This window comes from Sinocyclocheilus anshuiensis, unplaced genomic scaffold, assembly GCF_001515605.1.
Source record: "Sinocyclocheilus anshuiensis isolate Anshui unplaced genomic scaffold, SAMN03320099.WGS_v1.1 scaffold63, whole genome shotgun sequence".
Lineage (NCBI taxonomy): Eukaryota > Metazoa > Chordata > Actinopteri > Cypriniformes > Cyprinidae > Sinocyclocheilus > Sinocyclocheilus anshuiensis.
Window position 1 is genome coordinate 4,782,058 of NW_015552625.1, and position 15,412 is coordinate 4,797,469.

Genomic DNA, 15,412 nt, shown 5'->3' on the forward strand with positions numbered 1-15,412 from the left:
GCTGCTTCAACACTAACTGCGGTTACTGAAACCACGCCTTTTTTCTTTGCGTGAACATTTGGGCGACATTACGCAAATATTTCCACATAATGACGTAGATATGTGAGGGCGTGTTAGAACGAACCATTTTAGGGGGGCGTGGCAGAGTCTTAACTTTGATAAAGAATATCTCTTTGGTTTTGAGACTTTAGTCTTTGCTACTTCAGGGATCTTATCTATGCACAATCAGCTTGTAACACTCCAAAGAGAAAGGAAAACTTGAAATCGCATCATATGACCCCTTTAAATAAAAAATAGTCAGAGTATCTTGAGTATCTTTATATACTGACCAAAATATTGGTCAAAGACAGAAAGGATGATGACTTGGGCCCAGGCCCAGATGAAATCTTTTTTTTTTTTTTTTTAAATGGTTATTTAATTTTGTATGTGTGAAGCTGATTTTTAGGAAAAATTTCATTCATGCTTGTGAAGCGGGAAGTGATTGAATTCTACAGAATGGATGTAAACATGGTGAATTGTGTCAACTCTGTGTCCATTGGTAGCTGAAAGCGAAATTAGTGAAAGTGAAATTAGCTAAAATATACAGTTAACATGCACTTTATTTATTCTTAATTATTTTTTAATTGCCTTTTTATTATTATTGTCAGTTTTCATTTTAGTTTTAGTTATTTTTTTGTGCTTTTGTCATTTATTTATTTTATTTGTTTATTTGTTTAAAAATATTTCTTTTCAAGTTTAATACATTTATTTCCATTTTAATTTGAGTTTACTTAAACTTATTTAGTTCAGTTAGGCAAGGCAACATTTCTAATTTTATTTATTTTTTAAATTGTTTTCTGATATTTATATTTAATTTTATTTCAGATTTATTACCGAAAAATAGTTTTAGTGTGAACTTTTACTTTTAACAGTAACATTACTAGATTGTATTCATTATATTTATAATAACTCTTGGCAGATAAACATTAGATATACAGTAATACTTATTTAGCACTGTTGGAGTTTGACTGGGAAGCAAAATTTTAATCAAAGTAATTTATTTTTTTTAGTTATCAATTTTCCTGTGTTGTAATATAAACTCTATTGTTGTTTAAGATTATTAAATATTTAAACTTACTTTATTTACTTACTAAACTTACTTAGTTTACTTATTAAATTTAGTTAGTTTTTTTTTTTTTCAGTAATTTTGTATTTAGAAAAGATATTGGTAAATGATGTTACTACTAAATTCCTTTGGTTTTACTCAAAGCAGCATGAAGTTGAATCAGAACTTATGATGCAGATTTGTTATACATACACACACCATCGATAGACCAAAAAATCAACCCACATAAGGTGATGTTTGTCCAATCCGGCCTTCGACCTAAAATGTGTTTGGCACCCCTGCTATCGACGGCTCTTTTATTTAATCCAGCGTTCTCTCTGTTCTGCCCTCATCCATCTCTCTCTCCACTCGTCTCTGTCTCCTCTTTGGTCTGGGCTGCGCTAAAGAGTACAAAGCGGTGTGTGTCAGTGTCTCGTCAGCATGTCAACTGTAATGACTTAATGAACACTTCTCTATGGGATTAACTCTGACAGCCATCAGCCCGTCTCCACGACAACAGCAGCCGCCGCTCCCGATCCGTATCCTCAGTCTCTAATGAGCCTAACAAAGGGAATTGCCAGAACTTTTTTGTGGAAGGGATTTTTTGAGAGACAGGAACTCTAAAAAAGAGGGAGGGGATGTCGAAGTCTGTCAGATGTTTGTTTTAAACTGAGTCATGTGCATGTATAGTAAGGAACGACAGTTTCTGGAAAGTTTAAATCGGGACTGTTTACATTTAAACATCATTTTGTTCTGTAGTTTTGTGTTTGATAGATGTATTCGATTCTTAGTCAAATCATTGAGCATTAACCCTCTCTAACTACCAACATACACACACACTTCAGTGTAAAGGAAGAGAGACATAAAAAAAAGCAGTCGTTCTCTTTAAAAGTGGAAAGGGTGATAACATGGGTGCCAATCTCGGTAACAAAAGAGATGGGAGTCAGGGATGTAGGGAGAGTGTCACAAGAAGTGGAGGTTCAGAAGAGGGGTGGATGAAATTAGCTTTCTTGTCTAATCCTTCAGGTTCCTCGCGCAAAGCACTCGCATTCACTTTTTTTTTATTCTCCTTCAACTTAATTGGCTGGAAAGTGCTTGACATGCAAAGTTAGTGACATTAAGAGGAACATGTTGCAGTAAGCCTGAGCGCCACTGACAGCTAAATTGTATCCGGGGAAATTATGAAGCCTTCAACATGGTTAATTCTTTTTTGGGGAGCTTAGTTAGGCGAGAGTGGAGAAGGGGGGTTGGGTTTTGAAGGAGGGGGTGGGGTAATTGCCGTTGTGGACGACTCATCTCATATTGATGGGAATTGTGAAGAAGTCTTCTGGTTTTATGCTGCTTATGCTTTGGGGGGGCTGGGAAACGTAACATCTGTGTCACATCGTATTCACGTGGCGTTCTGAATACATCAAGTTCAAGGAATTTCTGCTTCCATCAGGCCTTGTCAGTAAACACAACACTTTAAAAGTTCTGTTGAGTTTAGGGTTTGTTTTCAATGCTGGCTGCTTTTGTAATAATCTGAGAATATTCCAATGTCATGTGAAGATTAGGGCAAATATTTCCTTTTTGTTTGCTAGAGTTTACTGACCTTATTACAGTTCAAATGTTTGGAGTCAGCGAGAAAAATAAATTAATTAATACTTTTCTCAGCAAGGATGCATTAAATAGATCAAATGTTACAGTAAAAACAAACAATTCCTTTGAATCCTGGTTTACACTAAAATATTTTCAACTTTGATAATAAAAAGAAATGTTTTTTGAGCAGCAAATTGATTTCTGAAGGATAATGTGACGCTGAAGACTGGAGTATTGCCTACTGAAAATTCAACTTTGCCATCACACGAATACATTTTGAAATTTGTTAAAATAGAAAACAGTTCTTTAAATTGTAATAATATTTATATAATACATATATCAAGTTTTCTCTGGAGTGCAAAGCATTTACAGTCAAATGCTGGAAATGTTTCCTTTTTTTTTTTTAAGTGAATATTTTAAATAAAAGTTTTTTTTTTTCATTTATTTTATTTTTTTATTTCATGAACTACTCTTAAATTAGGCATTGATTAAACTTTTTTTTATGTGGTCAACTCTATTTGTTATAATAACTGCAAAACTGTACTATATCATCAACTGTTTTTCAAAGTAACAGAATTACTTCACATCTTTCTAATTTCTTGCCATGGTGTCTTTTTTCTTACTTGAAGTAATTCTATCTCAAATTTTTGTTTATTTGAAAAATTGGATAAATACATAAGATAATGTACAGTTAGCTAATCAGTATGGAAAAAGACACCAGCTTTGCGTCAGTATTTATTTTGCCATTAGGACAAACATTATCCCTAAATATTCAGTGTCACCAAAATGCAACACTTTATGATTGTCTTTATATTTTATAACAAAATATGAAACGGGTCATTTATTTTTAAACCACAAACACACTTTAGAAGCAAAACATTTCACAGAAAGGCAGATTGTAAAACAGTAGATATATTTTCAGTTTTTATTAAAACCAGTTCTGAGAAATTCTCTAGTATAATTTGTTTACATAGATGTCACTTGGTTTGTTTTCTCATACAGTGTAATTCATACATTTTTAAGTGTTATTTTTTGGAGCCTGTGTTTATTGAATAAGAAATGCTGTAACTAACAGGCCTGTGATTCACAATCAGTAATTTGTGACAAAAATTGCAAAACAAATTTGAAATTATAGAGTTGACTGTTCGATGGCTCTGTTTCTCTATCAGTCTCGCTCCCTTTGCTTTTTTTGTTTATATGGGCCTTAATCAAATGAGACACTGTTCAAATTCTCTCTCGCTCAAGTGCATTGCGCAATCATCCAGCGTGTGTTCGAATTGGCTCTTGACTCCCGCTTGATGAATAATATTGTGGCTCTTCATTCCAATTAAGTGCGATTGCCTAAGAGCTGGCGTCACGTTCCGGCTCAATCACTGCCCTGTTTTTTGTCCATCTCCCTCATGCCTCCCTTCCCTCCTCCCATCTCTCTAAAGCACATATCCCTTCTCTGACTGTATAATCTCCGGGGTTGAAAACACTACTGAAATTACACCTATTAAAACCCCACAGGTTCACTTTCCCTCCACACCCGCCCCTCCTGCCGGGGCCCTATCTGCTTTGACCTCTGTGTGATTGGCGTGGTAATTATCCAATCACTCGATGGCTGCCACTACAGTCACAATAGAGTGATTGGAGTGGTGTTTTTCTCGTCTATTCCTTTGCTTTATTCCTCTGTCAGGCCTCTGTCAGCCCCGGCACTGAGCTCTTTGTTAGAAAGGGGTAGAGAGAGGGAGGAAGACGGGGAAGAAGATGTGAGAGATGTGAGAGAGGGGAGAGAGCAGATCTAATTTTGTTGCCATATTCTGCCAAGCGGCATGGTTGGGGGTGAGGGCACTGGGGGCTGTAGAGGAAGGCGGGAGCCACAGGAAGTTGCAAGAAGCTAAAGACCTTTGTTGCACATGGCCATGAAATGTTTATTTAGAAATGTGTATATATACTATTTAATGCATTTTTTTATTTGTATATTTATTTAAATGTTCTATAGTGTCTTAATTATGCATGGTTGTTTTTTTTATTAAAAAGATATTTTATTGTTTAAAAAAGTACTTACAACTTGACATTAAGAACTACAAAGTAGTTTGTGACCAGTGCAGTTTCTTTTAAATATTTGTGCTTCAGACATAATGACCATTTAATAAATTTTTTTTTTCAAGATTATTTTTCAATGTTTATTTAGATTTATTCTATTTTTATATTTAAATGTTTTTTTTATTTACTTTGTGATCTTTAATTTAAAGGGGTCATATGATGTTGTTAAAAAGAACATTATTTTGTGTATTTGGTGTAATGAACTGTGTTTATGCAGTTTAAGGTTCCAAAAACACATTCTTTTCCACATACTGTACATTATTGTTTCTCCTCTATGCCCCGTCTTTCTGAAACGTGTCGATTTTTACAAAGCTCATCGGTCTGAAAAGCGAGGTGTGCTCCGGCGATCCACAGCGCGAAGTTAATGTATTTCCTCAGCGACCAACATGGATCAGCTCCAGGCATGATGAAGCGGATATCGTCCTCTTTTGGAAGACCAAAAAATGCCTGCTTTTGCCTCAGGCATCACAATATGGTGAGGGGCGTAACATTTCCGTCACATGCTTGAGGAATTCGGCCAATCACAACGCACTGGATAGCTGGCCAATCAGAGCACACCTCGCTTTTTCAGACTGATGAGCTTTGTAAAAATTGACGCGTTTCAGAAAGGCGGGGCATACAGGAGAAACAATAATGTACAGTATGTGGAAAATAATGTGTTTTTTTAACCTCAAACTGCATAAACACATTTCATTACACCAAATACACAAAATAACGTTCTTTTTAGCAGCATCATATGACCCCTTTAAAGTAGTTTTTGACCAGTGCAGTTTCTTTTAAATATTTGTACTTTTTAAAATCATAATGACCATTTAACTATATATTTTTTAATATGTAACATTTTCATTTAATGTTTTAGATTATTTACTTTCTTAAATGTTTATTGTGGAAAAAATGAACTAAAACTTGCCATTAATTATATTTCTTTTTATTATTATTTTTATTTCATGTTTTTTTTAATTATTATTTGTGTATTTATTCAAATGTTTATATAGATTTTAAAATGTTCATGGTTCTTTTTAAAGTTACTTACTTTAAAGGGTAGTTTGGTGTTTTAAAAAGTAATTTAAACTTGTTAAGAACAACAACAGTTTCAAAATTTCAGCCTGTTTTGTAATAAAACACAGTACCGTGACGATAATACCCCTATAAAAGCTTAAGCAATAATCACAACGTGAAGACTTGATACTGGCACAATGTGTAGTGCTGTTTTGGTGTAATATGTCATGTTTTTCTACAGTGAGAACTATGCGGGTGCATTCGATGCCACTGTGGAGGTCCAAAAACAATACAACCAGATGCCCAAAATCCACGACCTCATCTGTGGCCTGGTGGAAAATGGAGATGCCGAGCTGTTACAGAAAGGTGTGTAACACCCACCCACACACACACACACAGCACATTAATTACATTTCTGTGTGTCACTTGTTAGTCACAAGTTGTTTGTCTACTTGTCTACGTGTGTGTGTGTGTGTGTGTGTGTGTGTGTGTGTGTGTGTGTTCTGGTGTGCTGTCTGTTGAGATGGTCATATGTAGAAAGTGTGTGTTCGGTGTTTTCAAGAGTGCCACCCACTAAAGGGCAGGTTGGACAACCTAGATATGATGGTGGTTTCAATAGTCTCTGTCTTTGTCAGGGTTAGTGGAGGGGTTAAGTGCGCTGTGTGTTGGGGGTGAGTGGATTTGAAGTGTTAAGGCAGTGAGACCTCTACGATGGAGGGCCACTTTACGGCCCCAATGACCCAGCACTCTGAATGTGCCACAGCAAACCCATTGATAGACGTAAACGTACATATACCTGCAGGAGTTCACTCTCTTTGTGTTGCTGTGGCTTCTCTCGACCGTTCTGAAGTGGCAAGCAAAGAGTCCAGATCTGTTTGCCATTAAGTGACAATAAAGGGAATTTTCACAAGGCATCTGTTAAATCTGATAGCATTTAAGCAATACTGTCAAGTAAAGAGATTATTGGTAGCTATATGAACCAGAGATTAAATCTAAAAATAATGTTTTCAAAAATATCGCCAGACATTCATATAGCTTCTATTTTTCATATAAACTTGTTATTAATGAAATGCCGGGCTGCTGAAAGCACTTTTTTGAAGACATTCCTAGGTGTATATGACTTACTTCAAAAGAAGTTAAATAAAATGTGCCCATCCATAAAAAAAAGTGTCTCACACGGCTCCGGGGGGTGAACAAAGGCTTCCTTTTGCTCCTGTTAACAAACGTTGGTTTTCACATGACTCACTGGTGCATGCGCAACGCTGACCTCATACATCATCCGCCCGGAACTGCTTCCGTGTACAACTGTTGGCGCAAGCTACATTAAAGTGATTATTACGTTTTGAATATGGATATTTTTCTTACAAAAACACATGGGCTAATTTTCATTTTTGGGTGAACTAACCCTTTAAGGTTGATAGAATAGAGACAATGTACACAGAGTACACAAATGTGACTGTTTTGTCTCTCTCTTTCATTTCACAGTCATGGAGTTTTTGAGTCAGGAGCGAGGCGAGATGATGATGCTCTACGACCTTTACTTTGCGTTCCTGCAAACGGGCCGCTACAAGGAGGCACGCAAAATCATCGAGGTGGGACTGCTGTTATTGTGTTCAAACCTCACAGCTATTTAACCGCTTTAATTACTGCCACACTGATATTTCCACTTTTAAATTAGATTGGCTCCAAAGCCACACTAATGCCATTCAAGCAAGACAATAGGTACAATGATTTTTCAAAGGATGAGAGAGTGTGTGTGAGTGTGAAGGAGAAAACGACGACTACAAAGACCACTCGTTTTTTAAACAAAGCTTACTGGGAAAATTGAAGTATTGTGATATTGTTTGTCACTATATTGAATCAATGCACTCAGTCAATTGCTATTATTATTAAATGTCATTACAAGGCTTTGGCTTGATAAAGACATTTTCATTTGAAACAGAAAATGATGACAAAAGTTAACAACAAAGTAAGAACTGAGTGCCTGGTTCATATTAATTTTCAAATTTTTTTTTCATGTATTGAATTGGATTTATTTAGTTTATAATTTTGCATTTATATTTTTAAATGTGTAGTTTAAGTGGTAAAACTTTAGTATAGGGACCAATTCTCACTATTAAGTAGTTGCTTGCTAGCATGCCTATTATTAAAGGGGTCATATGACATTGCTAAAAGGAATATTATTTTGTGTATTTGATGTAATGCAATTTGTTTAAGGTTTAAGGTTCAAAAAACATTTTTACACATACCATACATTATTGTTGCTCCTCTCTGCCCCGCCTTTCTGAAACGCATTGATTTTTACAAAGCTCAGGTGTGGATGAGTCTTAACTTTTAGAAAGAATGTCTCTTTGGGTTTGAGACTTTAATCTGTGTGACTTTACAGATCTTATATATGTGCGAACAGCTTGTAACACTCCAAAGACAAAGGAAAACATGAAATCGTTTAACATATTGGCTGTTAGTATAGTACTAGTATGTTATTAGTACTTATAAAGCACATATTCTGGATGACCATCTACATTCTACATCCCTAACCCTACCCAATACCTAAACTTAACAACTACCTTACTAACTATTAATAAGCAGCAAATTAGGAGTTTGAGGCGAATGTCATAGTTAATGGTTTGTTAATAGTGAGAATTGGACCTTATAATAAAGTGTGACCTTTTAAGTTTTGTTTATATATACATGTGCATGTTTTCACTAAATGTTTTTAAATAAATACATTTAATTTACTGACAAATTTTGCAATAATAGCTGGAATATATTATGTAATGTAAGGCAGAAGCAATACTAATTGCTTTGCAGTTTTCAACCAGTTCTTTCTGATGTTACCAAGACTATCACAAGTAATTCTTGCAATCAAAACTATTCCAGACAGCTTTTTACCTAGCTAACAGGTTAAAAAATAAATCATTTTGAAATGCGAAATCCATGTACAAGTTATAGCGCTCTCACACTGTCCTCGGGCCAGAGGGCCATCTTTATTGAATGAGAATAGCATCTGCTTAAAGTAGCACCGGCAGCAGAACTTCTCATCCTGTCTCAGGACTGTGACGTTTTCAGACACATTTCAGATGGATTTCCGATGCTCAGTCTCTCCAGACAATAAAAGACGTCTACACATGCATGTCTCTGTTCACTCATCAGGACCTTTAGCGAGCGCTCTGTCCGGGAAGTAACTGATTTTGAGACGCTTGACGTGTTTTGAGCGCTTCGTCCAGAATGGGTCTTTTGGGGATATCTTTAGGCTGTGTTCTGTCTTGTTCTTTCAGAAGACAGCATCTCACGAGTCTACACTTCCACTGCGAAACAGCTCTGACAAAGCCATTTAGATGTTCAATTAGCCAACTGCTCTAATACGACACCACTCAACTCCCTCAGTGCTGCCATGTGGGAGTACGGCGAAATGTCAGCGCCAGTCAAGCCACTTCTTGCCGGTTTATCATGCATAGTCTTTGTCTGAGGTTGTTTCACCTTTCTGTGCAGTTTTATTTTTCCAACCTTCTGCAGCATTCTCTTTTTTTCTTGTCTCTCTGCATCTGTCCTCCACAAACCCTCATCTCTGCTAATTCTGTTGTATCGTTGTCAGTATGGATGGAAAAATAAGCCTAAGCTTGGATATTACAGATCCATCAGTCAGGGCTTTTAACCAACCAGTGTCCGCAGATCTAGAGCATGCCATTTGGCTCCATTTTTCATATATACACCGACCAGATCATAGAAATTCCTCTTTGACAGTACTTTAGCCGATAAGCTATCAATGGTCACCTCAGGATACCGCGATCTTAAGCAGCTTTGACTTTCATTGTTTTGAGAGGTTAATTTGGGATGCAAGTTAAAATCCCTCTTTTTCTAAAACTTACCAATCCACTACTGCTCTTATACCATCTTCGGACAACCTCCAGTGTTATATGAGTTTAAAATCATTCATGATGCATGACTAATACATAATAAAATAGTGCAGTGTAGATGTCTGTTAGGTAGCCATTGTTTTAAACCAATACACACATTCAAAGAAAGGTCACTTTCATTATTCATTAATAACACTTTTATTCATTTTGTTAACTTTACTGATTTATAGTATTAATAAACCATTGTATTGTCCAGGTGACACATTAGCTGCTATTTGGAAGTGCTATTTTGGTATTGTTTATGTTCAGTAGTACTATAGTTTTTTATTAATATTTTGAATTAGCTGTATTTTTATATTTTCAGTTCTCATTTTAATTTTAGTTTTATGTGCTTTTGTTATTTGATTCATTTTTGGGTTTATGTATATTTTTATATAGCTTTATTTTTATTTCAATGAACATTTATTGCATTTCAACAAATTTATTTCTTCAAGTTACTAAGGCAACATTTCTCATTTTCCTTAGTTTTTTATTTTATGTTTGTATATATTTTTGCAGCTTTATTTCAGTTATCAAAAACAATAATTAATCATTTTAGTTTACAATAACAACACTGGTATTTGGTCATTTTGATATTTATATCAATTCATAACCATCATGGCTTGGCATCTCTTCCATGCATTTTTTTAAGCAGCGGTGATGAGATGACTTGTACCTATCCTTATTGCTTGTCTGCAACATAGTTTTTATTCCTGAATGCCAGCCTCATTACAACTATATTAAACAAAGTATTTTCTCTGATTGGCTGCTATTATGCCACGTCTTGCAGTATTTTACTAGAAAATGATTAAGCACTGCTGGAAATGGATTGAATTTCAGGTGATCTGTAGTTGTACACAATATTTGCTCATTGTGTCCATTTTAAAATCAGTTCTGTTTGAGTAAATATTGTAAGCCATTTGATCTATATTATCCTGAAGTCTTGATTGGCTCGATTGGGAAGTGTATTTGATTAGAGTTGCTATTAATCATTGAAAACAAAGCTCTTTCGTATCTTTCTACACCTGGTAGTTACAATAGTTTTATACCTCTGAATTCCCTCCGCTATAAACTCTCTAAAAGTTGGCGTTTAATGGTGGCTCGTCGAGCATCCTTGTGCTTGACAGGTCAAAAGCCCCACTCGTTCCCTGGAGCGTTTTCCACACATCCTCTCTTCCATCCAGAGCTGGATAATTAAAAACACTGATATCTAAGTAGCATTAGCAGATACAGAGCTCTACTCCACTCTCTAATAGAAACTTTAAGTGCAGTGATGGAGTGCTGGTGAGGTGATTGTGCTGTCTATAATTGTCAGATTATTAATAATGGTGGTAATTAAGTGAAATGCTGGTTAAGGTTTTGGTGTAATTAAAATGGAGTGTGTGACCTGTGTTTGAGAGAATGATGGCATCTTCAGCATGATGATGGGGGTTTTTGCTCAAAGGTCTGAATGAATGGGGAGTTTTTGGTTTACTGTATCTTTGTGAAGGTCATGAAAATGGAACACTTTGGTTTCCTTTTTTGTGAAGCATTAGGCTCACAAACCCAAAGTTTTTTGATTTTTTTCTTGGTGAGAATGATTAAATGTTTTTTAAACTATCCAACATTAATAAAATTAAGCAAGCATAAAAAATAGTTTTAAGTGTCTCAAATATTTGCCAGAAGTCTTGACTTTCTGGACTGTATCTGACAGTTTATTTAATTTATTTATTTATTTTTATTTATTTCAATGTTTTTTGTTTTTTTTGCTATAAGTTTATAAAGATGTATATCCTACATTTTAATAACAGTGTTGCAAACTACACAGAAAAAATACACTTTTTTTTTTTTTTGCTTTATTTTTGTAAGATTTTCAGGACTTATTTCCTGCTCTCTTCATAAAAACTTCTGACTTCAGGATAGAAAATGATAATTTGACAGAAATGACAGAAAATTACATAAGCAGGGCGTTAGTTTATATTTTCTAGCATTTTTATTGACTATATAAGGCTAAAATCCTGATAGAGAAAGAATGTATCAATTTATTGTTTAGTGTCCATGTGTTGTGTTAAAAAAAATCTGTCATCTATTTGTCTTTGAAGACTCTTAATCATCTGACCTAGATGTTCTTTTTGGGTATTGGCTGTGGTGTGTGTGTGTGTGTGTGTGTGTTTGTTTGTTTGGGTCAAATGAATTTGTGTGTGTGTGTTGATTTGCTCTTCTATATAGGACGATTGGAGGAGTGGGGGTGTGCATCATCCTGGATTTACTTAAGGGAAGATTTGCCCCACAGGGCTTTATGCATCAGGCCCAGGGGCTGCTCCTACATTTATAGCAACACAAAAAAAGACTAGGACTATGTAGCGGTCATTTTTGGTCTTATTTGCTAAGCAGATTAGGCTTGAGGAAGGCTGGAGTGATTTTGAACTTGGCCTGGAGGCTGATTTACTGCAGAGTAATTCTGTTTGGATGCTGCTGGTGCAATATCCTCCAAAGAGGAGAGACAATGTGAATTTAGAAATCTGTGTGTGTGTGTGTGTGTGTGTGTGTGTGTGTGTGTGTGTGTGTGTGTGTGTGTGTGTGTGTGTGTGCGCGCATTTTTGTTACACATGAGGACACAAATTTGTATAATGACATGGGTGTGACATAGGTATTACAAGGAGAAGGTGACTTATGAGGATATTACTCCATGTCCCCATTTTTCAAAACGCTTATAAATCATACAGAGTGAGTTTTTTTGAGAAAGTAAAAATGCACAAAGTTTCCTGTAAGGGGTAGGTTTAGGTGTGGGGTTGGTGTAGGGCAATAGCACATACAGTTTGTACAGTATAAAAACCATTACGCCTATGGAATGTCCCCACAATTTACAAAAACAAACGTGTGTGTGTGTGTGTGAAGATTCTCATTTACTGTAGGTGCACCAGAGCATCATGATTCAGTGCTTTATATGAGAAATAATCATGTTGTACAACTAGATCTATGTTCTGTCTGTACCACCCCAAAATTGTTTTATTTTATGTTTTTTTTTTTTTTTGGTTTGTTTGAATTTTTTTCTGTTTTTTGTTTTGTGTTTTGTTTTTTGCTTTTGTTTTGTTTTGTTTTGTGTTTTGGTTGGGATTTGGTTTTGTTTTTTTGTAAAGTTTCGATTTGTGTTGGATTTGGTTTTGTTTAGTTTTGTTTGCTTTTGTTTTGTTCGGTGTTTGGTTTGGTTTTGAGATGACCTGGGCATAACTTGACCAGTTAGTGAATTTTATACTTTGCATTTGATATGCCCTTTCTCATGATTGTTCATGCCCACTGGGCCCTCTGATAGTATTAGTGCAGTGTTTGTGATTTGCACCAATTTAATTTGTTGAGATCTCATACATTTCTTTTTTTTACCCATGTGCAGACTCCTGGTCTAAGGGCACGACCAACCCGTGTGCAGTGGTTTGCAGAGAAATGCATTGCAGCCCAACAGGTCAGTGTTTCTCTGCCGTTTTGTCTGAAAAAGTGATATGCTATAGATCAATAGAGTGTGTATCACTGTTTGAATCTCTCTTTCCCCAGATGGAGCCCCTTGAGAACATGGTGGACATGACTGTCAAGCTGTTCGAGTGTGACAGAGATGACATGTACCACTATTTGTTACGCCTCTGCAGTAAGTCTCATGTGTTGGAGCGGAGACTGCAAACAGTGGATGAGCGTAACTACTTTGCACTGACATTGTTTTTTTTTCTTGTCAGAGGAGACCAATGACTGGCAAAAGGCTGAGGCAACCTGGATGAAAATGCAAGAGGAAAATTTGGCTCCAAGAGAGAGGACCCTGCGTTTGCTTGCTGATATCCTTAAAAACAATGACAAGGAGGTGCCTTTCGAGGTGCCTGAGGTAAAAGAACCTATTCAATGTCCAATATAAAATCTGTTACACAAATCCTAAAACAAAGGCAGTTGAAAACCACTCCCCTTCAGTACTTGGAACTTTTTCTTTATAGATACATTTAGTCCTTATTGTCCTGCTTCTTATAATCTCTGTAGCAGGTGGAAACCATGAATTAATTAAACTTGAATTAATATCCAGAATTTAAAGAAGCATTATGGTGTAATGATGTGGCTGTTTTATGTGTAGGTGTGGTTTGAGGAGGTCAAAGGTCAGCCTGAGATGTTTTTGGAGCAAGAGATCAAATCTAGCCCCATGGTTCAGGCTGCCCCTCGTAAAAGGGTTGCTGCTTCACCCCCTAAAGAGGCCACAGTTGATGACTACAGACTTAAACTCCTGTCTCTTTGCAAGAAGGGCAAAGCTCAAGGTAAGTTCTCTATGTAACTTTATGTAACTTCCCTTAAATCACTATGGTAAGCCATAGAGTTGTCAGGACGGATTTTCCAGGAAATGGCGTTCTTGCGCTATTCAACTTTTGTAATTGTAACTTTTGTCTGTTGTAACTTGTAGTTTTATTTTTCAGCCACTAGTCAGCAAAACGTTACATAGTCACATACATACATTAAATTAAATATAAAATAAAATAAAAATGAAAAGGTATAATAATATAAAAAATCTAAATAAAACATTATATACAATATATGTATATATTGTGTATATAATATTTAATATATTAATATAATATATTTGTAGCTCTCGGCTTAGATTAAGTAAAGTCATGTTTATTTATATAGTTATATATAATAGCTTTAAAATTGCTTCATAGTAGCTTTATAGTAAAAGTTAGTGTGACTGTCTCGAGATTAATTTTCAGGATGGTTAAAGGATGGTCATATGCATTATTATCTGTAGTGGTCTGAGTAGATTACGTTACCCCTGTTGTTTCTGATTCTCAGAGGCCAATGACATCCTGAAGGAAGCAGAAAGCATGGGCATGGTCCTCAGCCCTGCTCCATATGATACCCTCATCAAAACCCTCCTAGCCTCAGGCAACATTGAGGATGCCATGGCTGTCAAAAACATGTGAGTCTGTCTATGGGGGTCTCACCATCTAATATGTTTGAATTTGTATTGCAGGTTGCTAAATTACAAGTTTTAAGGTCATGGCTGTTGAACCCGATTTTGCAGCATCAGAAAATCTTCTTGAATTGAAACGGATGAATGCTGATAAGCTCCTTCTAGCTGAACACACACACGCATACATGTCTTATGGTTTGAGCCCTTTCAGAGTTACTAGATAATCTCCCGAGTTCTCAGAAGAGCTTGACAAGATGCAAAAATTACAGTCCTTTGCCGTTTAGTAATAGGTCTTTGTGTTTGTGCTGATCTTTGATCTATCCATAAAGCTCAGATGTTTCACTAGGTCGTATTATATGTCTGATGATATATCCTCATGAAAGAAAGCCATCGCCACTATAATCTTGTGCATGCTTTCAGGAAGCATTCAGAAATGTCTGTATACCAGGCTATCACGCAATAGCCATTGCGGTGGGTGTTAACTGACCCTATTCATGGATGGAACATGATCTTCCACTGCATTACATTATAGTTTTGTTGTTGCAAAGGTACTTTAAACCAAGTTTTTAGAAGCTGTATATATATACAGAGCTGGGTAGATTACTTGAAAATTGTAGTCCGTTACTGATTTCAAATTACATGACAAAAATTGTAGTTAGTAACAATCCATTACATTACACATTTTAGGTAATATATTCAGACTACTTTAATTATACTATAAATATTTAAATAGGATAATCTTGTAAATTAATAGTACTATGCTTTACTGTTATTTATGATGGCCAGTATATTGAAAACTATGCATATAAGGTAGGTGTGTGTGTGTGTGTGTGTGTGTGTGTGTGTGTGTGT

General features: G+C 35.8%; 1 protein-coding gene across 1 annotated transcript in view; it reads left to right on the plus strand.

The window, feature by feature from the left end:
* Positions 1–15,412, plus strand: part of LOC107666369 (leucine-rich PPR motif-containing protein, mitochondrial-like) — a 51,541-nt gene that overhangs the window by 25,584 nt on the left and 10,545 nt on the right. The window contains exons 24-30 of the mRNA XM_016457628.1: positions 5,991–6,115; positions 7,235–7,341; positions 13,016–13,084; positions 13,174–13,264; positions 13,350–13,492; positions 13,733–13,910; positions 14,440–14,566. Of these exons, the coding sequence (XP_016313114.1) occupies positions 5,991–6,115; positions 7,235–7,341; positions 13,016–13,084; positions 13,174–13,264; positions 13,350–13,492; positions 13,733–13,910; positions 14,440–14,566 (840 nt within the window). The remainder of the gene's footprint in view (positions 1–5,990; positions 6,116–7,234; positions 7,342–13,015; positions 13,085–13,173; positions 13,265–13,349; positions 13,493–13,732; positions 13,911–14,439; positions 14,567–15,412) is intronic.